The sequence below is a fragment of the Mytilus californianus genome, unplaced genomic scaffold (genome assembly GCF_021869535.1).
Source record: "Mytilus californianus isolate M0D057914Y unplaced genomic scaffold, xbMytCali1.0.p SCAF_5, whole genome shotgun sequence".
Lineage (NCBI taxonomy): Eukaryota > Metazoa > Mollusca > Bivalvia > Mytilida > Mytilidae > Mytilus > Mytilus californianus.
In genome coordinates this window covers 119,963,726-119,991,722 of record NW_026262701.1, presented here as the reverse complement: position 1 = coordinate 119,991,722, position 27,997 = coordinate 119,963,726, and the positions used below count along the sequence as shown (strand labels likewise).

Genomic DNA, 27,997 nt, shown 5'->3' with positions numbered 1-27,997 from the left:
GTTATCTCCCTTACAGTTGACTGCCCAACAGAGGGCGGGTCTCTTTCAAGAACGCGGTTTAGGAAGATTAGTGGCAGACATCTTCAAACGTACACATAAGTTTATGTTTTAAGTGAATATAGGTATGTTCCATATATCCAAAGACTTCGGTCGTAAGCCAGAAAATAATTTTGTCCACGTGCCGTTGTTGTGACCTTGGAAATTAACTATCAGTTCAAACCTCTAAAAGATTATCAAACGGAAGCTTTACAGCCATTGAAATTGTTGGCATTCAAGCATCAGATTGATTACTTGGGTACAGTGTGCGCTTGCACTCGATAAAGTTACTTTCACTTTGTTTTTTTCACACGTGCATCAATACCATACCTGCCAACCTCTGAAACCTTCTAAGAGGGAGATGTCCCTCTCAGCTATGACAGCTGAGGGGGAGATTTTGCGCGAACGACATTTTCAAGTGAAATATATGACGTGTTTATTTATTTATCTACGAAACACATATAAGAGTTAATAGATATACTTTGTTTCTTTAGATATGATCATATCCTACAGAAGGTGTGTTGTTTGTTTCTTTCCTATTTCATCATCTCTGACATTTTAATCCCATCAGGACAACTTTTCACCACAGATACCTCTGTTATTACTATTAGAGAGCAATCATGTGGTCACAGATGGTGCATTATGTTTGAGCACATATATATATTTCACTATATAATATTGGTTCAATACATATCTTATAAATTTCAATATAAACATTGAATAGAAGTATAGATCTTTTAAGTGATTTTTAAAATATAATTATTTTTAGCTCGTCTGGCCCGAAGGCCAAGTGAGCTTTTCTCATCACTTGGCGTCCATCGTCCGTCGTCGTTAGCTTTTTACAAAAATCTTCTCCTCTGAAACCACTTGGCCACAATCATCATTAGGGTATCTTGTTTAAAAAATGTGTCCGATAACCCCACCAACCAACCAAGATGGCCGCTATGGCTAAAAATAGAACATAGGGGTAAAATGTAGATTTTGGCTGATATCTCTGAAACCAAAGCATTTAGAGTAAATCTGACATGGGTTAAACTGATTGTCAGGTCAAGATCTTTTTCCCCTAAAATTTTCAGACAAATCTGACAACCTGTTGTTGGGTTGCTGCCCCTGAGTTGGTAATTTTAAGGAAATTTTGCAGTTTTTGGTTATTATCTTGAATATTATTATAGATAGAGATAAACTCTAAACAGCAATAATGTTCAGCAAAGTAAGATCTACAAATAAGTTGTCATGACCAAAATTGTCAGTCAACCCCTTTAGGAGTTATTGCCCTTAATAGTCAATTTTTAACAATTTTTTGTAAATTTTTGCAATCTTTTACAAAAATCTTCTTCTCTGAAACTACTGAGACAAATTTAACCATATGTGGCCATAATCATTATTAGGGTATCTAGTTTAAAAAATTTGTCCGATGACCCCGCCTTCCAACCATCATGGCCAACTTGTTTAAAAATAGAACATAGGGGTAAAATGCAGTTTTTGGTTTATATCTCTGAAACTAAAGCATTTAGAGCAAATCTGACAGGTGGCAAATATGTTCATCAGATTTAGATTTATCTGCCCTGAAATTTTCAGAAGAATCCGACAACCCGTTGTTGGGTTGCTGCCCCTGAGTTAGTAATTTTACAAAAATTTTGCTGTTTTTTGTTATTATCTTAGATATCATTATAATATCTAATATCTAATACTATTTATTATGATTTTAACCTTATTTTACATGATTTCCAAAGCATCAGTAAGCGTGAGCGACACAGGCTCTGGAGAGCCTCTAGTTTTTTGTCTTAAGCCTAGGCATACAAAATCTTTTAATTGCCATCCTTTTATGATTCTTTTGTTTAATTTGTATTTAGTTTATATTGTTTTATCAATTCACATTATTTTAAGAAGGGTAACTCAAAACAGGATTAAACAGGGGAAGAAACCCGAAATTTCTTTGAAGTTAGCCTGGAATCCTGACCCAATCTAATACTTCATCGTGCAGTGAGCCAGGACCCCAGGCTACTTTGAAGTGTTTTTAATAACAAAGCTTGAAGCAAAAGTCATTAATGATCGTTAATTAGTACTATGTTTGACACCCAAGCTGTCAAGTGAAGCCATTTAATTTCACATGGTCTGTGATTTACAGGTAAAAACAACCCTCATCAGTGACACAAAAACGTAATTAATGTTGACTAGTCATTCAAGGTTAAGATATCCAAAAGCGGGAGATTCTATACTTCTGCGCGGAAGGGTACTGGCAAGCGGGAGATTTCCAAAATTTCACCATTTAAGTGGGAGTCTCCCACTCAAAACGTGAGGGTTGGCAGGTATGATCAATACATCATTCAACACTGTAAAGTGTTATGCAATCTATAATTGTTTGCAATACATTTCTGTGGACAACTAAAAAACTAAATCAGTTTTCCTCATATATTTTATATAAATACAAATATTTTATTGGCACAAACTCATTAACAATAAATGGTTATTAACCGTTAAGACCTATTGCATATATATAATTCTAATATGACGTTTTCAAACGCTTTGAGTACACACCCGTGGTAAAAAATGAATATATTGTTTGGGCTGTTCCGATCGTACTCCCTCGTCATATGCTTTTTTATGAATGAGCTACCCGACGTCATAGAACAATGATGTAAGAATATACGCATTCTACGGGAAATACATGCTTGTGAAACCGAAAATCATCACAACAAGGAAACGTAAACAAACGATGCTAAAATGTGTTATATAAGCCATTTTTTGTTTACATATAAGACATATGAATACAATTATCATTTTATAGATTCATCCAAACCTATCTAAATATGTCATTGTAAATAGTTTAAGCATGCCATTAAGGCATTTATTCAGTTTGCTCTGTTCTTTTACGTCAATTTAATAGTGCGTTTATTTTTGGGAACGGCAAATTAAATAATGCCTTCACCTAGAGCGCTGCGATCCAAAAGAATTGCCGTATTTGTCCTATTAGAATCGAAATAATTCATGGGGGCTTGAATATATCGTGATTTTACAACGGGTTGTCCCTTTATGCCTATCGCTCAGGGTAAAATATTTGTCATAAAGGGCCAACCCGTGGTAAAATCATGATATATTCAAGCCCCATGAATTATTTCTTAATTATATTAATTGACATGATAGAATGAAAAGCTACATGATAACACAGTTAAAAAAATATTTTGAAGGCATATTAGATATAGGCATTGCCCTCTATTCAGATCTAAAATTGAACATACATTGTACAATACACCTTATCCCTATTTGTCTGCCATTACTGGACATCACAGAGGTTCCCGTAAAATTTTGACGTCACAAGAGAAAATGTTTGATGCCACAAAGAAAAAGTGATTGTTGTATTACGTCAAAAGTTCAAGTGTATCAAATTCTCGGGTCAAGTGTCGCAGATTCCAAAATAGCGATAAGGTCTATCACTCGAGGGAGGGGGGCAATTACTATGTAATTAGTGGTAGGGATGAGCCGCTGGAATATGTAAAATTTTCAAGCTTTTTGATATATGATAAGGTTGAGAATTAAGATGAAATATATGACATGGACATGTTTGCTGATTGAAGCATACATGTACATATGTAACTATTATTAGTATCTGATTTAAATTACAGTCATTAATGCATCAGATATTTGTCTTGAATCTATTTATCTCTCCATGAAATAGCTTATGTATTTGATTATTTGTGTTATTCAAAATATATGAAAAGGGTTGGAAACTATAGGTCACCATCCTGCCTTCAACAATGAGCAACTTCCATACAACATAACAAGCAATGTAAGCCCTGGAATGACATGAATGACAAATGTAAAACAATTCACATAGAAAACTAACGACCTGATCTACATGTATGTACCAAATGCATGTCACATTGTGAAATATAACTTAATAAAGTTGAACACTGATTAAATGCCAAATATTTGTTACTGGAAATCTTTTACAAGAAAAACCAGATGGGGATCAAGGGTTTTGAAAAAGGGGGGCCTGGGGTTCCCAAACTAGACGTTTGGAGTGAAATAGGTAAAAAGTCTGTATTAACCATAAATGAAGCATCTAAATCTGACTCTGAAAATTGTTTTACAAATCCAAACAATTTGGAGAAGAAAAAGATAACCTAAGATTTTAGTAATTTATATATTTGCTTGGTGTTAGACTTGAGGACTTTCATTCAGTCTAGACTTAATGCTGCTACCAAACGCACACAAGAAAGGAAATTAGTAGAGCTTGCACTTCTTGCACGAAAACAATGTTTGTATACATGTACAGGGGGCACCTTTTAACAACATAACAGAATCTTGAAAACTGAAAATCACAAAAACATTAATAAATATTTATTCCCTTTAAAGTTTTTCATGCTTTGGTTAAAAAATTTTCCCACATTTTTAAAGATAATATTCAATTTAAGGCAGGTTCACAAGGTTTATGGTTTTCCAGACTTCACACCTGACTGCAAGCCCACAGCTCAGTCTGTATTATTCACATCCTGTCTGTCTGCACAAAGTAAACTGTAAACACTATTCCAAGGTCATGTCTGATAAGAATTTAAGTGTTGTTCTTGGAACTACAAAAAATGTATACACGATTGATGCTTATTATTATTAATCATTTAGGTTATGATTTCAGAGATTCAAGATGACAGACCCCAGTGATGGTCAGCCCATGTATATATTACAGGAAGGTGGGGAGGAGGATAACAGTACATTAGAATCTCAACAGGGAACAGTTAATATCTTTACCCAGGATGGCCAAATGGTAATGGAAATCACAGGACAAGGGGACAATTCACAGTTTGCTGAATATGGTATAGATGAGGTTCAGGCAGGGGAACAGATGCTTCAGATAGCTAACACCTTCATCAATGCTCAGGAAGGGGAGCCACATTTATTACACATTGCCAACACATTTACTGATCAAGGCAAAAATATTAATGAAAAAAAGACTGATGAAAATTATGACACTCATATTAAAGGGGAGATCATCCAGTCCGAAAATGTTAATGGTGAAATGCATATTGTTTTTGATGAAAACGAACACATTTATTCTGTTCAGGGTCAAGAAAATTCAAGCTCAAGTTCTGGAGAACAGTCAGTTCTGGTTCAAATTCCTGAAATACAGAACATAACAGATCAAAGTTTTATAAATTCTGGTGTGCAAACTGTTGAAAACATTTCACAAGTAAATGACGATAACCAAGAGATAATTATAGAAGGTATGCCAATACAGTATCAAAATTTACAGAATGTACGATCAGAGGTTTTACCTGATGGTACAGTTCAGTTATATGTGGTTGATAATGAAGAGGGAACAACTACAAAGGAAGAAGAAGAAACTAATGAGAGTGAGAAGTTTGTTGTTACAGAGGAGGAACAACCTTCTGTTGTGTCTGTGGTAAAGGAAACAAGATACCGTGATGTCGCCACTCAAATCACATGTTATCCCAAATTTTCACGCCAGGGTTTATATGATGTCGCTACACAGGTTACCAAGAGAGACATTTTAGGTGGAACTGTTAAAAATCGTCAACTTCCAAATGGAACAACCATCATTCAAAACAATATTAAAACACAAAACCAGAGCACTGTTATACTAAATGCTGGAGCAAGTTCCCAAATGGTCTTCTATAAATGTAATATATGTGGGAAGTTGTACAAAAATAAACCTAACTGGCAAAATCACATCAAAAGTCATGCTACTGAAAAGGTTTACATGTGTGGACATTGTGGGAAAATTTTCCAGAAAGCTAGTTTGGCATCCCATTTAAGGACTCATTCAGAATTAGCTCAAATTGCTGTCTTTGAAAATTTGCCTGACAATATGAAGCGTAAAAATCATAAAGCCATACCTGGACTTATATTGTCGAGTGAAGAAGCTTCTATTATAGAACTAGATATCATTGATGTACCAACCGAGGCTGATGAATCTATGTTACCGGAACCAGAACCCGAACCTGAACCGCCACAAGCCGATCTGTCAGAAGTCTACACAGATAATGACATTCCAGCCAAAATGCATATGGAAGTTGAAGCTGAGACAGAAATCCAGGAAGGAACAAAGTCAAAGTTTGTTTACAAGTGCAATGTGTGTGGTAAAGAATATAACAGTAAGAGTAACTGTCATCGTCATTTGAAATCTCACACAAATGACAAAGAATATAAGTGTGGGTATTGTGGGAAAGGTTTTACACATAAATATGAAGTCAGGATGCATTGTCGAATACATACTGGTGAAAAACCATTTAAATGTCCAATCTGTACAAGGGGATTTAATGAGAGCGGAAATCTACGTCGACACATGAAAATCCATGTCAAGGATGAATCGCCATACAAATGTGGAGTTTGCTTTAAAGGATTCAACAATACCGCTAGGTTAAATGCTCATATAAAAGTCCATACTGGAGAAATTGTGTGCGATACATGTAACAGGAAGTTCAATAAAATCTCTGATTTGTACAGACACATTAGAATACACACTGGTGAACGTCCGTATAAATGTGATTTCTGTGATAAAACTTTCTGTCAAAAAGTCAACTTAGTCACACACAAGCGTACACATACAGGACTTAAAGCATTCAGGTGTGACCTCTGTGGACTTGGATTTAGTCGCAAGACAATACTTGATACACATATGCAAACTCATGACAATCCTGCTATTGCCAAGGATCGTGGAACTGTTGAACGTACACCTGTAAAGATGGAACCTTCAGAGGAATTACAGATTATAGAGAACGAAATGTCCCGAGATCAGTCACAGATCAATCGAGTGGATACAAAACGTGAAATCATTACGGACAGCGGTACAGAAATGGAAATAGAACAATTGGCTATTCAGCAAGATATATCGCTAGATGAGGAGATTCACATTCAGGAAGAGACATGTGTAACAATAGGTTGACAATGGTTCTTATTTCTATTAATGGATTTTTATTTATTTTATGTACATTTGTTTATGCAGAAAATATCATTATAATATGCTGTGCATTTAAAATTTATTTAATATTTATTGTTAATCATGTTAAAACTTCTATCTTTTCTGATATGACATTGACATCATTGTACATGCTATATGTACTTTAAAAAAAAAATGTGAAACAATTGCATGTATTTTTGCAACTATTATATGTTAATGCTGATACACAACACAACTTTTTCTCATGAAATTCGGCAGTTATTTCAAATTTGAACCATTCAGCTTTCACGACACGTTGAATTTTGGACCACATTGTTAATTTAACATTTTACAGTTGGTTTTGATTAGCCAAGTTGTGACTAAGTTGAACTCAGCTTAAAAATTGATGAACATAATGATTGATGTTCTAATATGACACCTTCTACTCTCTGAGGTCAACATTTTGGTTTCCACACAAATCACATAATGTCCAATGGTGTGATGGGAAAACCATATTGATTTTGTGGTCACTAAGGTAAAGGGCAAATCAGAAATTGAAAGACTTTGGTTTCTAGGTTATATCTTTTGAACTAGATGTCCAACATCTACTATACTATGGCTTGAGAATGTCTCTTGGAAAGAAAATATACCCCTGTAGATTTTTGGGTCAGTAGGTCAAAGGTCGAATTCAAAACGTCTATCATAAATTGTCTGCAGAAGTTAGTCTTCCTCCACAAATGATAAAAGATGTACTTAGTCCTGACTGAAAAATGTTTTTTCTACAAATCCATAAAGATATCAACTTGGCTAATGCTTACATGGAATTTTTGTTGTTGTTGGTTTGAATCCAGAATTTGGAAGGGAGAAAGTATGAAAAGGGTTTTGTTTGTAAACTTGAAAAAATAGTATTAAGATAAATTTAATCATCATGATCATGTTAATGTTTTCAACACTGTTGATTTTATTGATATATGAATAGGCTTGTATAGTCTGGTCATTGTATCAGAGAAATGTTTTTAATTTTATGATTTTACTGTGATGACCTAAACTGCCATTTAACACATATTATATATAACTCAATTTAGCATCTTTGAATACATATTTTGTAGTAAAACATCCTCTGGGGTAAGGCTGTAACTAGTACATGTATCATAATGTGTCTAAATGTTAATAACAAGATCTTAGAATAAGGGCCGTAAGCAAATGTGTAGATTAACTAGAGAGACTGATATCAGACAGATAAGTGTGATATTATAACTAAATATATTTCATGTATTTGAAGGTTGTTTTTTGATAGATTTGTGATACTTTTTAACTTTTAGAATCCAAGGGGTAAAAATTACCCTATTGTACATTCCCTTTTAAGTTAGTCATTTAGAACTTAATTCATCAGTTTGCATAACATCAATGCAATCACATTTAAGATATACACGATGTACAACCCTAGCTGAAAGACTTCAAAAAAATTCAATTTGGCTGAAACTAGAACTTCTATGAACCAGGACAAATTCCTCTCTTTCCACTTTTATAGAAAGGTTATGTAAACAAATTATAAACCATATGATATTGAATACTTTCAAAATTTCAAAGTTGCTTAACTTTTAAATAGAAAGTGGCATAAGTTTTACTCAGATTGGTTAACAGACCAAGATTCCTACTGATGTATCATTTGGACACTGTCATCTTCAATGTTAAAATTCATGTTCTTACAGAAAATATAAATTATACATTCAATTATTGTTTTTGAACTGATAAAATATTTATACAATCATGACAATGTGTTTTATTACATATATATACCACAAGCAATAATGTTCATAGTATGCATTGTCTTTGACTCCTTCCTCGGTTTTTTGTCGAGCCTGCGACTTTTTTCGCAGAAAGCTCGACATAGGGATAGTGATCCGGCGGCGGCGTAAGCTTACTTCTTAAAAGCTAAAATTTATATTTTAGAAGCTAGAAGACCTGGATGCTTCATACTTTTTTATATAGATGCCTTATGTTACGAAGTTTCCTTCTGTCATATGTCCATTGTCCTTGACCTCATTTTCATGGTTCAGTGACTACTTGAAAAAAAAAGTCAAAATTTTTTGTAATGTTAATTTCTTTCTTATTATGAGTAATAGGATAACTATATTTAGTATGTGCCTACCTTGCAAGGTCCTCATGCCCGTCAGACAATTTTCATTTGACCTCGATCTCATTTCATGGATCAGTGAACAAGGTTAATTTTTTCGTGGTCAAGTCCATATATCAGATACTATAGGAGTAGGTCTACTATATTTGGTATATGAAATGATTGTAAGGTGTACCTGTCCAACTGGTAGGTGTCATCTGACCTTGACCTCATTTTCATGGTTTAGTGGTCAAAGTAAAGTTTTTGAGTTTTGGTGTTTTTTATGCTTCCGCCGTAGCGGTGGGGGCATTAAGTTTTACCCTTCGGCTTGTCTGTCTGTCTGTATGTACGTCCCAAAATTGGTTTCCGTTCTCTAATTTTAGTTTGCCTAAACCAAATGTTATGAAACTTATACATAATGCTTATTACCACAAAACACAGATCAAGTTTGAATTCGTTCTAGAGTTATGCCCCTTTATAAATGGAAAAATTGCAAAATTTTTAGTTTCCGTTCTCTAACTTAAGTTTGCCTCAACCAAATGTTATGAAACTTATACACAATGCTTATTACCACAAAACACAGATCAAGTTTGAATTTTGGTGTCGTCACTTTAACTGTTCTAGAGTTATGCCCCTTTATAAATGGAAAAATTGCAAAATTATTTTTTTTCTTCTAAATATCAAGTAATTTTTAAAGTTGGAGTTATCTTCCTTTGTCCATGATTATAGTTGAATCAACTACAATCAATGCTTTATACAATGCAATGTTTAATTTTGACTTCCACTGATAAAACACAGATCAAGTTGAATTTGGGTAGTGTCACTTTAACCATTATTGAGTCATGCCCCTTTATAAATCGAAAGATTGCAAAATTTTTAGTTTCCATTCTGTAACTTAAGTTTGCCCCAACCAAACATTATGAAATCTATACACAATATTCATTACCACAAAACTTAAGATCAAGTACAATTTTTTTGTTTCTGTTTTCTAACTTTATTTCTAATACTATATGCAATAGGTCAACTATATTTGGTGTATGGACATATTTTATGATGTACATGTCAGTCTCGCAGGTTTTATTTGACCTTGACCTTATTTTCACGGTTCATTTCTCAGTGTTAAGTTTTGTGTTTTGGTCTGTTTTTCTTCAACTATAAGCAATAGATCAACTATATTTGTTGTATGGAAGGATTGTAAGGTGTATATGTCTGTCTGGCAGGTATCATCTGACCTTGACCTTATTTTCATGGTTAAGTTTGTTTCTTAAATACTATAAGCAGTAGGTCAACTTTATTTAATGCATAAATTGATTGTAAGGTGTACATGTCTGTCTGGCATGGTTTATCTGACCTTGACCTCTTTTTTATGATTTATTGGTCAATTTTAAGTTTTCTTGGTTAAGACTGTTTCTTAGAAACTATAAGCAATAGGTCAACTATGTTTGGTTTATCTGACCTTGACCTCATTTTCTTGGATCATGTTAAGTTTATGTGTTACTTGTAGTAAAGCTTTATATTTAGGACTATCAACATAAAATCAATGGTTAGTAAAGAAGGCAAGACATGTGCACTCTTGTCTGTCATTAATTTAATGTTGTTTTTAAAAAGCTTAATTATTACTTATTGAATCCTGTTTTAATTAGAGTGTGGGTTCACTCTTATCGAATTATTGGATTATTTGATTATCAAAAATGTTGGAAATGGGCTCCAATTTTTGGGAGGGGGATTGTACAAATACATGTATCAAATGAGTATTCATGTAAATTATCTTTAAATTTCATATCTTTAATCAAAGTGTTTAGGTTTTTTTTAGCTCAAACTAATCTGAAACTAACACTTGTAAAGGGGACAATGGTCAATTAGTTATATGAAATACTAAACCGCTGATAAGTGTAAAGGTGGAAGAAATATAACACCAGGTATGCTGTTTTCAGCAGCGGCCTAAACAATTTGTTAAAGTTTGTGATTAGGTAAGTTTAAGGGGAACCACTAATGGTAAATCAATGATATTTGGTGTGCAGTTGTATAAGAATTAGCACATCTCATTTCCATTTAGATTATTTTAGTCCTGCCCCTCAGTCATGGTCTATTGACTTAAAATTTCATGTTAAAGTTTGTGCTTAGGTCAGTTTAAGGGGAGCCACTTGTGATAGGTCAATGATATTTGGTATGCAGTTGTATGAGCTTTGGCACTTCTCATATCCATGGAGGTAATTTGGCCCTGCCCCTTCAGTCATGATATTTGACTTTAAAACAGTTTCATAGATTAAATGTTAAAGACTGATTAGGTCAGTTTAATGGAAACCACTTATGATGAGTCAATGATATTTGGTATGCAGCTGTATGAGCATTGGCACATCTCATTTCCAGGGAGACGATTCCTCACTGACCCCTCAGTCATAGTCTATTGACAATAGACTATTTCATAGTTCAAATGTTAAAAGTTTGTGATTAGGTCAGTTTAAGGACAACCACTTATGATAAGTCAATGGTATTTAGTATGCAGTTGTAATAGCATTGGCATATCTTATATCTCAGAAATTGTTATGCCCTATTTCTATAGTCATGGCTCTTTTACTTTGAGTATTTTATATAATTTACATGGTTAAAGTATTGCTATTTTACTTTCAATATTTGCATTTTAATATCAAAATCATATACAGGCAAGACATATCTCTGTGTCAACAGTTTATGTGTCACTTGCGGTGCAAGACATAGGGATGCTTGTATAAAGCTTAATATTTCAGAGGGTAGAAGACCTGGATGCTTCATACCTTGTATACAGATGCCTGTATTACAAGTGTCCCTCTATCATGTGTTCATTGTCCTAAAATAAGCTCAGCAACTGCATAATTTGTTTGTAAAATGAATTTCTCAATTATGAGTTATAGAATAACTATATTTGGTATTATACTGTATATATTAAATGGTATATGGGATTCCTTCAAGGTCTTACTGTCCATCAGAAAAGGTTAACCTGACCTTTACCTTATTTAATGGATCAGTGATCATGGTCAAGTCCATATGATATCACAGATACTATAGGTGATAGATCAACAATATATGGAATGGTTGTAAAGTGAACATGTTTGTCTTGCAGGTTTCATCTGACCATGACCTCATTTTCGTGGTTCATTGGGCAATATTAAGATTTGATAGATTGATCTGTTTCTCAGATACTGTAAGAAATAGGTTGACTGTATTTGGTGTAAAAGGAATGTTTAAATGTACCCTTATGTCTCTGGCAAGATTCATTTGACCTTGACCATATTTTCTTGGTTTATTGGGCAATGTTAAGTTTTCATTTTTGATCGGTTTCTCAGATACTTTAAGAAACATGTTGACTGTATTTAGTGTAAAGAATGGTAGCAAAATGTATCTGTCTGTCTGTGAAGATCAATTTGAACTTTTCATTTTCATTTTCATGGTTCATTTGGCAATGTTAAGTCGGTTTCTCACATACTATAAGAAATTGGTTTGATTTTAGGAATGATAAAATGTACCCGTCTGTCTGGCAAGATTCATTTGACCTTGACCTCATTTTCTTGGTTCATTGGGCAATGTTAAGTTTTCATGCTTGGGTCGGTTTCTCAGATACTGTAAGAAATAGGTTTATTGTATTTGATGTTTGGAGTGGCCGTAAAATGTATCCGTCTGTCTGTCTGGCAAGATTCATTTTACCGTGACCTCATTTTCTTGGATCATTGGGCAATGTTAAGTTTTCATGGTTAGGTCTGTTGCTGATATGCTATAAGAAAAAGATGAACTGTATTTGGTGTAAGAAATGGTTGTAAAATGTACTCGATCGTTTGTCTGGCAAGAATCAATTGACTTGTCTTTGACCTTATTTTCTTGGTTCATAGGGTAATATTATGTTTTCATAATTGGCTCTATAAGAAATAGTTTAACTGTATGTGTTGTAAATGTAGATGTCCGTCTGGCAGGGTTCATCTAACCTTGACCTCATTTGCATGGATCATTGACGACGTGAAGTTAAGGGATGCTTGTAGTCAAATCCGGCGTTTTGCATTTGCGCTAATTTCTTTTTTCATTTGCGCCATTTTTTTATTTCATTTGCGCCAATTTACAGGTAAACACAAGTCATGAGACATATAAGTTGTACATAACTTAAATATATAATAACAAAAATACCCCTTCTGTCTGCCATCTGCCCACCACGGGAGGTGGCAGTGGGATTTTGAGCAGGATAAGTTTCTTGTAAAAGTTTCTAAAACTATACACATCATACGTAAGGGAAGGAATGGTCGGCCAAAAAATTAAGATAACCATTTCCCAGTTTCGTTTGGCTTCTTGTAATCTTTACTAAGTCCAACTGTTTGAATTTTACGCCACCAGTCTTGTGCGAGATGAAAACGACAACACTCTATTTTCGATGAAGGGAAAACATTAATTAAAACGTTGTGTATTGCTTGTTCAAAATCTATGTAAATAGATGCTGGAGTCAAACCAATTGTTTTTGCTGACATAGTCTGCATATTAAGTTCTACATGATACGATAATAATTGTCGTCTTTTGCTGGCAATAGGGCATACAGATGAGGAACGTTGTTACAATTTTTGCATCCATGTATGGTGTACATCTGATAAATATAAGTTGGGCAGCACTTGAAAGTTCCATCAATGAATATTTCTGTTATATCATTACACATACATTCCAAATTTACATGGCTTGCAATAATAATTATTCCGCTTTCAATGTCATCCACAAGCAAGACATTTTCTGACTTGCGTGTTTTGATGTTTTGGGTTAGCCTAAGTAACGGTAGTTATATAAAACTTATCAGATCTTACCTGTTCAAATTAAATTGGCGCAAATGAAAAATAAAAAATTGGCGCAAATGAAAACTTTGTTTTGGCGCAAATGAAAAAAATAATATTTTCAAAATTGGCGCAAATGTCATACGCCCGTAAATTCTCTATCCTAAAGAATCGAAATGAATTTAATCATGATCAGTGAAGCGGTCGAAACATTTCAGCGTGAGCTTTGGTTTATATCATAAGACTAAGGGGATGTGGTATGCTTTCCAATTAGATGACTATCCACTACAGTCCAAATGTCGTGTATGCCTGTATATCTTATATAAGTTGAGCTGATTTTTTTTCATCAGTGGTTGATGGTGAGTTACAGATGAAGATTTTTTGTTTCCTGATTGACCTGTCAACTCAATATATTATCCTTGCCTTAGTTGATTACACATATCACTAGACCATGGAAGTATTATATTGACTATGTTACTTTCATGACTAGGCTAACCCAAAAATTTAATCTTTATGCACTTGCAACAAGGACAGGGTTCTTTTGCTAAAATAATCATACACCCTGTTGTGATAGATACATGATTTTTGTTGCTAAGTTAAACCAAATGAAAAGTATGGCAGCATTCAAATATCGTAAATCACGGCCCATTTTGGAATGATAAGTTTTTGCAGATTCTGACCAAAGACATAAAGCTTAATTCAAAGTCGGTATATGCCATATAATTACAAACCATTCAGTCAATTCTTGTTCAGGTACACCTTTAATTCGGGTATTGAAGTTCCTTCGTGTTACAGTATCAGAGGACAAAGTGACCTTGATATAGAAAACTATGTAGGTCAAACTGACATACATATGAATGCATGATTGCACGCAAACTAAAAAATCCTTTTCGCCGACTTAGTCTTGCTTTCAAATACAACCCTCAAATGACTCGGTGAGAGTATTTTCGTTCAGTTTATGTACACGTTTTTTGAGAGAGAAAACGTTTGTGCGGATATGTTAGATCGGCCGTGGTATGTTTATGTGGGCTCGTGTTGTTCGGTCTTCAGTTATATGTAGTGTTTTGTAAACTGTTGTCTGTCTTTCCGATTTTGTCGTTTTCTTTTTTGTATTGTTGGTTTTTTTCTTCGACTTGTGATTTTATAGTGTCCCTTTTTTTTTCCCGGTTTATTTTTTATAATGTAACTTTATTAATATACATGTATTTTAACATTTTTTCAAGGATCGTCATCACACAATTAAACCACATCTTTTATTTATAGAATTTGATTTTCTAGCAAAGGCAGTATAGTAACAAATCACAGATCTAACAAAAAATTGCAACATTTATATCCGTCCGTACATGTTGAGGTATTAATGTTCATGGTCTGGGTCTCCTATGACGGTATCGTCTGTAAGGAACTGACCAGTCGGCTTCATAGTTACCATTACCAGACTATCTTCTCCTAAATACAAGAAAAAAGTTATTTAATGGAAGAAACGAATTTTATTCAGTTTAGACCATTCTGAACTTTAACTATTAATCTGAACTCAGACTGAATTATAAAATGTATCGATAGAAAGTAGAATGCAGACATAAATTGAAATCGTAAGTGGAGAAATATAGAATTTCCATATTGCAGAGAAATATAAGAAATTTAGCCTGTCACTGGAAAGGATTTATTTGACAGGACAGAAATCTCACCTTCATAGGACATGCCATCCTCAAAGAGGTGCTGCATGAGTTGTTAAATGATTAGTGTGTGGCACTCTCCCTGTACACAAGAGATTTTGGAGGCGTTAAATTTATCGCCCCAATTACAACTGCATGCATGTGGCTGCAGATTTATATATCCAGATTAGCCAAACGAACTGTCCTTTTCAGCATGGGTTTTACTGCTGGATAGTGGAAGCCAAGAAAATATGTTTATATACTTCAGTCAACCATTGGGGTATAAAGAATAATATCAAAGCAGACAAGAAATGAACAACTGAAATTACCTGCTTTATCCTTCAGTTTGTGTTTCTTTTTTCTCTTTCTTTTTCGATGATGGACATTCTGATCATCGATCTAGAAGTATAAAATGGGTTAAACATATTCCTTAGAAGATACTTTCCCAACACTTTTACTTGCCATGCGTATGTCTCAAGTTGCACGTTTATATAGGCTCTAAAACCATCTTTTTTCAAGTAAAGCACACTGTCCTCCTTAACACTCGAGTTCTCCCTTCAAGAAGAGAGAAGGTCTGAGTTGTAACATTAACTATAATGCAGTGTATAACATAAATCTCACATTACTGTTCTGTGTAATCAATGGAGACTGGACGCAGGAAAGAAGAAAACATAAACAGCTAATGAAATCTTTAAATTAAATCTTATAGTCAGTAGTGCTATTGAATATTTTATTTTAGGGAACAAATGAGTAAACTACTTACATCTGATCCCATTGGTTGAAATAACAAGTTTGTCACATGTTTTTCTTTATTGTAATGGGGGGATATTGAGTGTCTTTTTCCCAAGATATCTGAAGAAAAAAAAACATTAACTGTTTTGAGCATTAGAGTAAATGATTATAAAAGAGAGGCAAAAGATACCAAAGGGATAATCAAACTTATAAGTAGAAAACAAACTGACAATGCCATGGTAAAAAACTAAAAACGACAAAAAAGACAAGCAACAGTACAAAAAACATAGAAAAACTAAAAACTGTGCACAAACCCCACCCAAAAAACCTAGTTAATCTCAGGTGCTCCGGAAGGGTTCGCAGATCCTGCTCCATATATGTCACCAGTCTGTTGCTCATGTAAGTAAAAACACGGTGATAAGTCTAAATCGGTATGTTACATTTGAGGGAAAGAGGACGGGATTGTGGTTACAATTGGAACATATCCGTCGTCATCTGTAAAACAGATATTCCATAATGTTTAACCAACTCGTCATTTTTCGAAGGGATAATTTCACCTTCACAACTTGGAACTCTTGGCTTAATAGCTTTCTTGTAAGCAGCAACCCTCCATCAAGGAAATCATGATATCGTATCAACTGGGAGATATATACACCATATGCAGGCGCTGCTTGAATTTTGCTACATAGAAATGGAAAGTTTACAAAGGGGAAGCTGAACTCATCTCTTTTGTCGTAAAGTTTTGTTCTCAGCCGACCTTATTCTAATTTCTAGATGTAAGTCAAGATATGAGGCAGACTTAACTGTATCTGTTGTATCATTTATTTCCAGTTCAGTGGGATAGATGCTTTCAACATAGTCACCAAACTCAGTTTAATTATTTAGTGGGAGGATATCATCCAAATATAGCGGAACGTGACGTTTAAATGATACTGTTAGCTTCATTCGTCCTAAGACGCTCCTGTATGAAGTCAGCCTCTTATGAATAGAGGAACAAGTTGGCAAGAGGAGGGGCACATTTGGTTCCCATGGGAATGCCGATTGTTCGTTGAAAAACACGTTCTCCAAACGTAGCAAATATGTTGTCTGTAAAGAAATCAAGCATCTTGATAATGTCAGTTTCAGAGAAATGTTTGTTTGAATCAGAGTGATCTTTTACAAAGTACGATTTATCCCTCTCTAAGACAAGCTATTTGTATATAAGTTGGTCATTCCTTTTTTAATGAAACAAAGCAGCGTATCGTTTCACAAAAAATCTTAAGAGAAAAAATACTCGTAAGTCATGAACATATCTGTATAACTTAAGATCGACTTTTGTCATAAGATTTTTTTGTGAAAAGAGACCCAGGACCAGTTCTTTCAATTTGTCTTTTAGTTTGGAATGGGGAATACTTGTGTAAAGGGTAGAAAAGTCAAATGTTTTAATACTATTAATACTATAACATACATTCTCCCAATATCCCTTATAATAATTATTTAATCTGCTATGGTTTTGTACAATAGTTCGCATCCTTGAGATTACTGTAATTTGTATCCTTGAAATTGCTGTAATTTGTAGCCGATTAAAGGAGATATGATACAGTAAAGAAAATTCAGTGATTGGTGTTTTTTTTTTTTTTATTTATTTTATATACAAAATAAATTTTGATATCACTATCCTTTTTAAACATGCGAGATATAAAACCCGACTTACTTTTTAAAAGTTATATTTCATAGAGCCATTTTGACATATCCTTGGAGGCCCTTCATATGCTAGTTTTTGTCTTGGCTTCGACGAATGTGGCAGAATGCAAGATAAAAGCAGGCTAATCCGATGGTCAACTATATATTAGTTGTCTAAAATTATTGTAAGGTGTGCATGTCCGTCTGACAGGGGTCATCTAACATGCGCCTTATTTTCGGTGACAGTTTCTGTGATACATCAAGATATGGAAGCCTTGCAATATGAAATACCAGTGGCGGATCCAGAGGGGGGCGTAGAGGGCGTACGCCCCCCTTTGCCTGCACTTTTATTTTTTTTTTTTTTTTTTGTAAAATGATCAATCAGACTAGACTTCACGAACTTTGCCATTTCCAGTGTATTTAATTTTTATGCGACAATTCTTTACTTATAAAGATATTTTTCGCTCGTATTTACTGTAATGTATTATTGATTATGTCAAAGTCATGTGATTCGCTACGGTGGAGTTGACCAGTACGTCGAAAAAACGTCACTCAGTCATTTTGAAATTCAAATTACAGTAACACATTGCTTAGGCTGAGGATGACAAGCATGACGCCTTCAAAGCGACAAAGTATCGAGCAAGAACGTATTGACTTCTATTTCACAATTCCACCCAACAGAAAGTAATACTCTATTACACTCTCATGAAGAAAAAAATATTCCACAGCAATATTATTTACCTACGAAAACATGTTTAACCCCACACGTCCCAGCCCATTAATAATATTGCTGAATAGTGATCCCCCGTCAGTAAGCTCTAGATATAGATTTAAAGTCTAAGGTACGGACTATTTGAGGGGGCAGTCTTATTTTAGAGAAAAAATTCTGACCCTGATTTTTGCCTTAAACAAAAATTCTGGCCGTATCTGGATTGAAAACAATAATCTTGTCCACTTTTTTGCAATTAGAAAAAAATATTTTCAACAAAATAATTTAGCATTAAATGAACATGAATAAAAAACGGGCGTAATTTATTTTTGGGGGGTTGCATGTGAATCCCATATCTGACCGGAATCATCTGTTTTGCCGAACTGATATACTGAATACTTTTTTCAAGGCCCGACTGCAACCTGCCTGCTGGGTGTGGCCTATATGTCTCCATGTGTCGACCGTCATTCACAACTTCATTGTCATTTCCGACTCATTCGTAGCCTTTGGTTGATTTGGAACCCCTCACTTCCCTTGTTGGTTGAAACATTTCAACCAAACATTTGGATAAACAATTGCTTGTTTGTCTTTCTTCGTGTCGGTCGTATTGTAAATTTCATTGAATAGCCGTATATCTTGTTTACAACAAGAAATCTGTGAGGTTATGCTAACTAACCAGACAACAAACGAGAATTTTTCATGTCCATTTTTTACTGACAAATCCCACATAAAATATATTAATTAGTACATAGCTTTGGATCCATCCAATCATTTTATAATAGACAATTAATGGAAAGAATACAGCACCAAAAATGTCCAACCCCTACACTTTAACTATAAAATGCATTTTACACTTATTTTATGTTTTTTAGCCAAAAAAAGGTCCAAAATTTTTTTAACTATAATACTACGCCCCCCCTTTCCAAAATCCTGGATCCGCCCCTGAATACAATCAGTAAAACATACGATACCGGCGTTTCAGCGTCCTCAGTGATTTGAGAACAACCTTATTTCTCTTAGATTCCTCTCTGGACCTAGATATGTTTAATAGGATAATATAATACTATAGTCAAATATAGTTACTTTTCACAATCATCACTTACCGATCCTTGGTTTCTGATTCTGTCTGTTATTGTAATCGTTAGAATCCTATAGTGATATGAAAGAACGTATTTATATATATCATGTGAAGGAAATCAAATGTGTTACTGTACATTTATATTTTTGCACTTCAAACTGAATTCTGAGACTACTGTGTTATATGCTTTAAATGTTTAGCTTTAATATACCTATACAATTGCTTTTAGTCAGTATGACACAACTCTGATTTTGATCCGAAAATTTATTAATATTTACTGAGGTTAAGGTGAGAGGAATACGTTTTGGCTGAGAGTGCTCTTCGATTCAAAATTTTACAGAACATTCAAAATCTGCAATATTTTACCAAAATTATTTTCAACAGATAATAGTCTTCAGTAAATAGTATGGCTAGTATATACAATTTTAAGATGAAAGGTCAGATTAAAAAAATCAGTTGGGCATCATTCAGAAACATTAATATTTTACTTCCAGTAGATTGCATCAACTTTCCTCAAATACGATGAAAAGGGCTAAAATACCTAGAAAGGTAAACATATTGCAGTCACTGTTTGAATCTCGAGAGTTAAGTTGGGTTAAACAATCTTCTTTGCTTCCGAACCGTAATTGTACTGATATTGTTTCGATATGTTATCACACAGCCCAGAAATCAGCACCAGACCAAAAAGCCACTGTTCTTCAGTTATGTCTTACCTGTGATGACCTCATTTCAAATGGCCGATTTTCATCTGAAACCAGGTCTGTAAAATAAAGGTGTGAAACTAATAATCTGCTATAAAAAGAAATATATGGTAAACGTTAAGGACACGGTATTCATCAATTTAAAGCAAGGTGAGAAGTTATCTGAAGGACGCAAACTCGAAAACTGAAAAATATAGGAGCATATATATGACTGTCTGCGTTTTGTTCATTCTATTTTATTTCAAATACATGTATTTATCTTTTGGTCTAAATTTTCTTACAAATTGGATACATATCTTAAGGAACTTATTAATTTTTAATTCTTATTTTTCATGGCGTTCAGTTCCAATTTACCTTTCTTTTTTCGTCTTTTCTTCCGCTTTCTATGGCCGTCCACATTATCCATGTGTGGGAGTTCATCATCTGTATTAAACTGGAAATAATGGTTTACATGTAAATGCAAACGAGACATAACCTCCTTCAATTACTGAAGATATGTGAACATTTTAGTTAATAAAATGCCTGCGAATAGCGAATGAAAATCTTATATGACGCAACCACAAATAATTCGTGTAGTTATTTATATATATTTATGCGATTTTTTAATAATTGTCGCACCATTATAGTATTACCTTTGCGCTTCCTTGTCGAAGCTTTGATTCTAGTCGTTTGTCTTCGTCAACTAAATTTTCTCTCCAACCAACCCGTCTGTCATTCGATGGTTGCACAGCAGGCCTCAGTGTCCCGATCCTTGGCATTGTTCGTTTTATTTTCGGACGTTTCTTCAAGCATATCCCGTCTGGAATATCAAGTGGAAAAGTCCTAATGATCAGACAGCATTCGGAGTTGTTATTTGATGGAACAATTGGCAGATGAAAGATTTAGACTCTGAAGTTCTGTACAGCCAAGATATATTCTATAAAAAGAGTTCCTTATATATTCACTTAGCAATTATTATACTTTGATAGAAGAATGTTTGTCGAACCAAAATATCAACTTAAAAATGTATGTATTTGTATATGTGTAATGTATACGTACGTTTTCCACATGCCTGTGCACAGTTTCCCATGCTGTAAAAGGAATAAACGTATGTCAAAAGCAATATTACTTACACCAGAGACATATTGTATTATATGTCTCTACTTATATACTCTACGTGCTTTACAAAACATGCCAATGGCATAATTACTAATTGTACGTGCTTTACAAAACATGTCAATGACATAATTACTAATCCTACATGCTTTACAAAACATGTCAATGGCATCATTTCTAATTCTACGTGCTTTACAGAAAATGTCAATGGCAGCATAACTAATTCTACATGCTTTACATAACATATCAAAAGCATCCTTCCTAATTCTACATGCCTTGAAAAACATGTCGATGCCATCATTACTAATTATACATGCTTTACAGAACATGTCATTAGCAGCATTACTATATTTACATGCTTTACAGAACATGTATGGCATCATTACTAATTCTACAAAAAATTACTGAACATGTCAATGTCAAGATTACTAAATCTACACCCTTTAATAAAACATGTCAATGGCATAATTACTAATTGTACATGCTTTACAAAATATGTCAATGGCATCATTACTAATGTTACATGCTTCCAGAACATGTTAATGGCATCATTACTAATTCTGAGCATTTCAGCACTAAATAATATACGTGTCTTCCACTGACCCCAGCACAGTGTGATAACGTTGTATTCTACTGACCTCAGCTCTATCAAAAACACGTGTCTTCTACTGATCTACTGATCTCAGCTCTATCAAATACACGTGTCTTCTACTGATCACAGCACTATGTAAAACGATGTATTCTACTGACATCAGCACTATATATAATACACGTGTCTTCCACTGACCTCAGCTCTACCAAATATACGTGTCTTCTATTGATCTCAGCACTATGTAATACCTAGGTCTTCTACTAACCCGGCTTGGAGTTTGGTGCATAAGAAATCATGGCAAAACAAATAGCAGAAGAAAAAGTAAACAACAACAAAACGAAACAAAAAACGAACAAACCAAACAAAACGTTTTCTATATCGTAGAACACGCCAATAATACTTACCTTAAATTGAGGTAATTAAAATGATGATATTTTTCTGTATGTCAATGTGTTTAAATTATTTCAATTCAAAAGAAAACTTTCACGGACAGTAAACAAAAATAAAGGCATTGTTTTACCTTGTATATAACGTTTATAAACATGGATTTAACTTCTTGATAAATCCAAATGCAAAGCATATATAATAAAAATATTAAGTGTCATATATAATTAACATGAAATAGGTTTATGAAACTTAGATTATTGAAGAATCGAGAAATTATCTTTATATAAGCTTATACTTAATAATAAATCTTACACGGCACTAAAACTATCTTCCTGTTTCGTAACAAATTGTTTAAATGCGAGAAGTAATCTATTGCAATAGATTTTCATTATACATGTATTTTATATTCACATAATTGTTTTTATTTTACTGCCATGATTATCCATTCGGTCATTACCATTTATTGTAATGCGTTTGTGCCAATAAAATATTGTAATATTGTCATATAATATTGTATATCAGTCATTTCAAAATAAAGTACAATTCCGAATTGGAACTTTTAAAAAAGTAAAGTGGTTTGAATACAAATTATATTTAAAGAACTAAAAACACATTGCTTTTCGAACATATTCCCAAAATATGCAATCTTATCGACACCTGAAAATGATTTTTTTTTAAATATTGTGCCAGATGGTGTCCGATTTTGTCCATCCTGTTACTTTTTTCAAATGTCAGAAAACATGATATTTAAAAAGAATATATCTAATCAAAGTATGTATCGTACTTATATAACAGTGTACATTTGACATCCCATTAACATTTATCCTTTATGAAGATTACCAAAAAAAAAATCTGCAGATAGTCGGTACGTTCAGAAAAATCATCATTTTTTTTATTTTCTAAAAGCTCTTAAAAAAAAAGTTTGGTAAACTGGGCAGCACAAATCGACTAGTTTGTCCCTTTTTAATAGTATTAAATACAAACTTAGCCAAATGATCAGTTTTGTTCATAGTAAAAATTATTTTACACATTTTTGAAGGTAACAGGAACGAACAATGGCAGTAACAGGAAAGACAAGGAAGTAACAGTAAAGACAAAAAACTTCTGGTCACACAAATCAATAAAAAAACAACTTTTGGGGATTTCCCAGGGATACAAAACCAGACAAATAACAAAAACTGAATAAATTGTATTCCCTGTTTCGTCGCTTACCCTGAAGTAAGACCAATACCTGGTTGGCCCGAAGTCATAAAAATGGGTAAAGATAAAGTGACATGTCATTTTGTGAGTTCAGTGCTTTTACGATTTTGCTCAGTATGTTGGTCTTTATCTCGTTATGTAAATCTCACCCTGAATATGCATTTAAATGTAAATGGACGCTTACCAATTACCAATCCGACCTTCCGTCATACAATCGTAGAGAAAGTATACATTATAGGAGTAAAAACCAAAACTAATTTTCAAACTTTAAAGTAAAACTTCTTAAAAGAACACAACACAAGATTTGAACAAAAAGTCATGAAGAACATTTTCGATTGTCAATGATTAATATTGTAGTCTTGACAAGGTTTTTGTCCATATTTCCGGATCCACTTCATAATTACTGGAAGACCCTTTGATTTTCTTTGGCTTTGGAATAATGGCCAATATTCTTGAGTAGTTGTACCAGCACTTGTCTTTTACAGCTTTTGGCCAATAAAAGACATTCTTCTTTATATCTCTTTCAAGTCTTTGCATGCATACCACGTATACATCTGAAGAATCTACGTCTTCCACATACCCTGGATATGGTGTGCTTTCATAGTCTACAATGACGTACTTGTGAAGACAATTTTTAGCGTCAGGGATGATTTCAACAGGCTCGTTTTTTTCCAATAAGGGCACAAAGTGGTTTGGAACCCAGTAGTTATTGTTCATATCGAGGCGAGTTGATGTCCACATAATATACAACGGTTTATCGGAATCTTTTTCCATTGGCTCTATTCTCCGATAAAGATCTTTCCGTACGTTAGGATTCCCTTTTTGGGGATACACTGACACTATTGGCCTTCTAATAACACTTGCCAGAGCAAAAATCTGCCATATGCCCATGTATGTTTTGGAATTTCTTATCTGCATTATTTCTCTCTCATATATATCTTCAATTGATCTTTCCGTCAATACAACGCCATGGGTGTATTCATCAGAGTACATTGCGAAACTTTTTAAGATGTTTTTATTCTGGTCATCGGTCCCAAAAGCATTTGACAAGTAGTTTTTATCCAGATAAAACTTTTTGTTTAGAGATAATTCTTTTATGATATGAGCTCGGATTTCATCGGCATAAGAATCGTTTCCAAAAACAAAAACACTTCCGCATGCTGGAAGGCAGTTTCCATCAGCTCTGACCTGTACTGGAAATAGAGTTTTGTCGGTGCAGACGTCATCTGGGAATAGTTTCATGGATCTATTGTCAATAGCAAAGTTATCTTTTTGAACAAACCGATCTTTTCCATGCAAAGTTTCTGTAATAGATTCCAAACAAGTAATTTGCAAATGTTCAAAAGATCCACATTGTTGCAATGTTTGCAAAAGACTTGAATTCCTGTTTTGACAGGTTTTGTCCTCTTCCATTTTTCTCTGTAATATAACATCTTTTTTATAAGAATTCTTGATTTCCAAATTTATATCTTTAGAAGGTGTTGATGTAGATACCAGTGGTTCAGATTTGTTAATCAACTTTGCTTGATCTGTACCTCCACATGCAGAAAATTCAAACGAATCACAAAGATGGTCAGAGCAATGAACATCAATGCAGCTTATGCCTCTATACCTTAGCTTTCTCTCTGATTCGGTGAAGATTTGGTGTATTTTCATCGTACCTGGAATAGTTTTCAATGGTATAGGAATTCTTTTGTCTACTTCTAAAACGTCAGGCTCCTTAACTTCGTAAAGCTTGATTTTAGTACCAGTCTCAATCGTCTTGATAAATGCATCTGCTGTCAATATATCTGCTCCAAAGCTAACTTGTCTATCTGCTGATCGTTTAATAGATCCCCCTATGCCATCTGGTATTCCCTTCCCATGTCCTGCTTCGTGGAAGTTCCAGCAAGCACCAGTGAACCCAAGCTCAAATGGCATGGTTGAAAGAAGATAGAAATTAATTTTCTGTCGATCTGTACTGACTTGTAGGTCCATCGCTGTAAAAATGCAAGTACTCTACAAATGGATACAGATCTTTGATTTCATTCAACATAGGTAGCATGTATGCCCATATACTTTGAGGGTCATGTCTGAGGGAATCTGACACTCCACAAAATGAACGGATAGTATCCATATCTTTTGTAACATAGTAACCAGTATGAAGGGAAATTTGTGGTAATGATGCTCCAAAATGCATCGACTGAATTTCCTTTGACATCTTGCAAGAGTAGTTTTCTGAGAAGTCTACATGAATCAGACATTCAGTTTGACTTAAAGTTTCTTTGAGAGTTTTGTAATGTTTATACTGATTTTTGATATTGAACAGATGGCGACTGTACGAGGGTCTTAATAACTCATGAAGTTTTTCTGTTGCCTTTTCGATAGAAGCACTTTCTTTTTCCTTCACCGTGACGCTCAATTCTTTTTCGTCCCCACCTTTGAAGGTCTTTTTGATCTTTTTAGTTTGCCATTGAGACCAGGTTACTTCAACATTATTGTCCTCTACTGTTAGTTTGACAGTCGATTGCTTACAGTCTAGACAATTACCATACATACAATCAAGATTATCCATGGAACATACTGTTTCTTTTACTAAACTTTCTAAGTTTGCAGTCTCAACAATTTTTGCTTTCTTAAGACAATCTGCAATCAATCCTACGTTTTCGCAACATTTACAAAGGCAAGTTTCTCTTTCTTTTTCTGTTGCTTTTCTAATCCAGTAAGGTTTTAGTTTCCAGAAAGTTATAAAGCCTATCTTATCATTGTTTTCTGCTTTAAATTTGACAAAAAGATTCGAAAGTGTGTCGTTCAGGAATCTAATTTGTTTTTTCATTTTGTTCACAGTTTTTGTCTTCTTTTTATCAGTGGTAATTCTGGAATTGTCATCTCTCTCGAAAAAGGCCTTTACTGTTCCTCTAAGGTTGGCTGATATTGTTTGTTTTGACTTTCTTTTCCTTTTACTTTGGTTTGTCACCTGAATTTGGCTATGGGCAAACTTCGTCAGTTTATACTTTCGGAATAACTTGCCCCTGAGAATTTCCAAGATTGACTTCTTCATTGATCTATTTTTCTCACAGCTGTTTTGCATTTCATTAATTAGAACATGATGAAAGTCTAAAGTTTTTCGAACAGACTTGAAGTTCCTTGATGCATGTTTAAACAGCCGTTTTGTCCTGCTTCGTGGTGTTTCTAATTTTTTATTTTCTATCAAATTCATCTTATTTTTTTCTCTCTTTAACCTCATTCTGTACATTTGCACTCTTCTGTTTGACTCTTCAAGTTTTCTTATCAGTAATTTGTTTGTTCTGTAAACTTTAGCTTTTTCTCTTTTTCTTTTCCTCTTGCTTGCAATATTCTGTCTCGACGGTCCTGGAGCATTTTCCTGTAAGGCAACTGGTACGCCCTCTTCTTGAACGGCTTGTTCATCGTTAGTAAGAGGGGATCCAGGGGGTGTTAAAATATTCTTCATATTGGTTTGTCTCTTTCGTAGATCCCTTTTGTAATTTTTCCAATATTTTCTCTTGGAACGAAGTTCTCGTTTAGTCATTTCATCTCTATTTTTTTTCTTCCCTACATCCTTCAGCATCTTGTATCTTTCTCTTTCATTTCTTAAATATTGTTCACGTCTAGAAGGGTCAGTATCTCTTTTAAGCCTGTAACGACGCTGTTTCTCGGCCTGAGATAGTACCATGACTGCAAGAAAGAAATACAAAATTGGTTATTATATTTTATAAGCAAAATATTGTTATTACAAAATAGCACACTGAAGCAATATTGGTTAAATCTGAGGTTAAAAATAAAGAAGTTACCAAGCAGAACAAAAACCATTAATAGAGAATAAATATAAAACAATTTAGGTTCATATACTAGAATAAACATCTAAGTCTTTATTACAAACGATGAAGCTATAACAAAAGATTATTGAAAAAAAACCAATGCAAATTTAATATGACACGCTTAATGGTTGTACGGTAATATCGGCGACTGAACTTTCATTTATAGTTGAAAATGATAATAAGACATCAATGGAGTTAAATATTGCCAGATCGAATGAATTTTACAAGTTTAAATCGCAAGTCATCGTTTTATTTTCCTTTGCATTATCATATATAAATGTCTATCCTGTTACCCGTTTTGTCCGTCCTGTTACCAATCAAGGTAACACATATTTGGTCAAAACAATATTTCGATATGAACATATATACCATAAAATAATGTACCGTATATTTATAAAAATCTAAAGTGTTAACTGTAAAAAATTTATTGAGGATCATTCAAACAGCATTTTGACTTTTTTTCACAAAGAATGTTTATCTTTTAACTTTTTTGTCCATCCTGTTACCATTTTTGTCCTTCCTGTTACTATTTTCTTGGTAACAGGA

The 27,997-nt window shown here is 33.9% G+C and overlaps 2 protein-coding genes across 3 annotated transcripts; one reads left to right on the top strand and one right to left on the bottom strand.

The window, feature by feature from the left end:
• The first annotated feature begins 8 nt into the window (after positions 1 to 8).
• On the top strand, positions 9 to 8,708 carry LOC127700887 (zinc finger protein 182-like). 2 transcript variants are annotated; one of them, XM_052204598.1, is made up of 2 exons: positions 9 to 122; positions 4,670 to 8,708. In XM_052204598.1, exon 2 carries the CDS (start codon positions 4,679 to 4,681, stop codon positions 6,935 to 6,937), a length of 2,259 nt encoding a protein of 752 aa, XP_052060558.1. In that variant the 5' UTR covers positions 9 to 122; positions 4,670 to 4,678; the 3' UTR covers positions 6,938 to 8,708. The 2 variants fall into 2 exon arrangements, with proteins under 2 accessions (XP_052060558.1, XP_052060559.1); XM_052204599.1 differs by having other exon boundaries at positions 4,657 to 8,708.
• A 6,351-nt stretch (positions 8,709 to 15,059) lies between these two features.
• LOC127700892 (uncharacterized) lies at positions 15,060 to 22,774 on the bottom strand. The gene is made up of 9 exons (XM_052204608.1): positions 22,746 to 22,774; positions 21,398 to 21,429; positions 20,992 to 21,158; positions 20,714 to 20,792; positions 20,372 to 20,418; positions 19,684 to 19,729; positions 16,241 to 16,329; positions 15,807 to 15,876; positions 15,060 to 15,271 (listed from the first exon to the last, which is right to left on the bottom strand). Exons 2-9 carry the CDS (start codon positions 21,426 to 21,428, stop codon positions 15,180 to 15,182), a joined length of 621 nt encoding a protein of 206 aa, XP_052060568.1. The 5' UTR covers position 21,429; positions 22,746 to 22,774; the 3' UTR covers positions 15,060 to 15,179.
• Between the last annotated feature and the right edge of the window lie 5,223 nt (positions 22,775 to 27,997).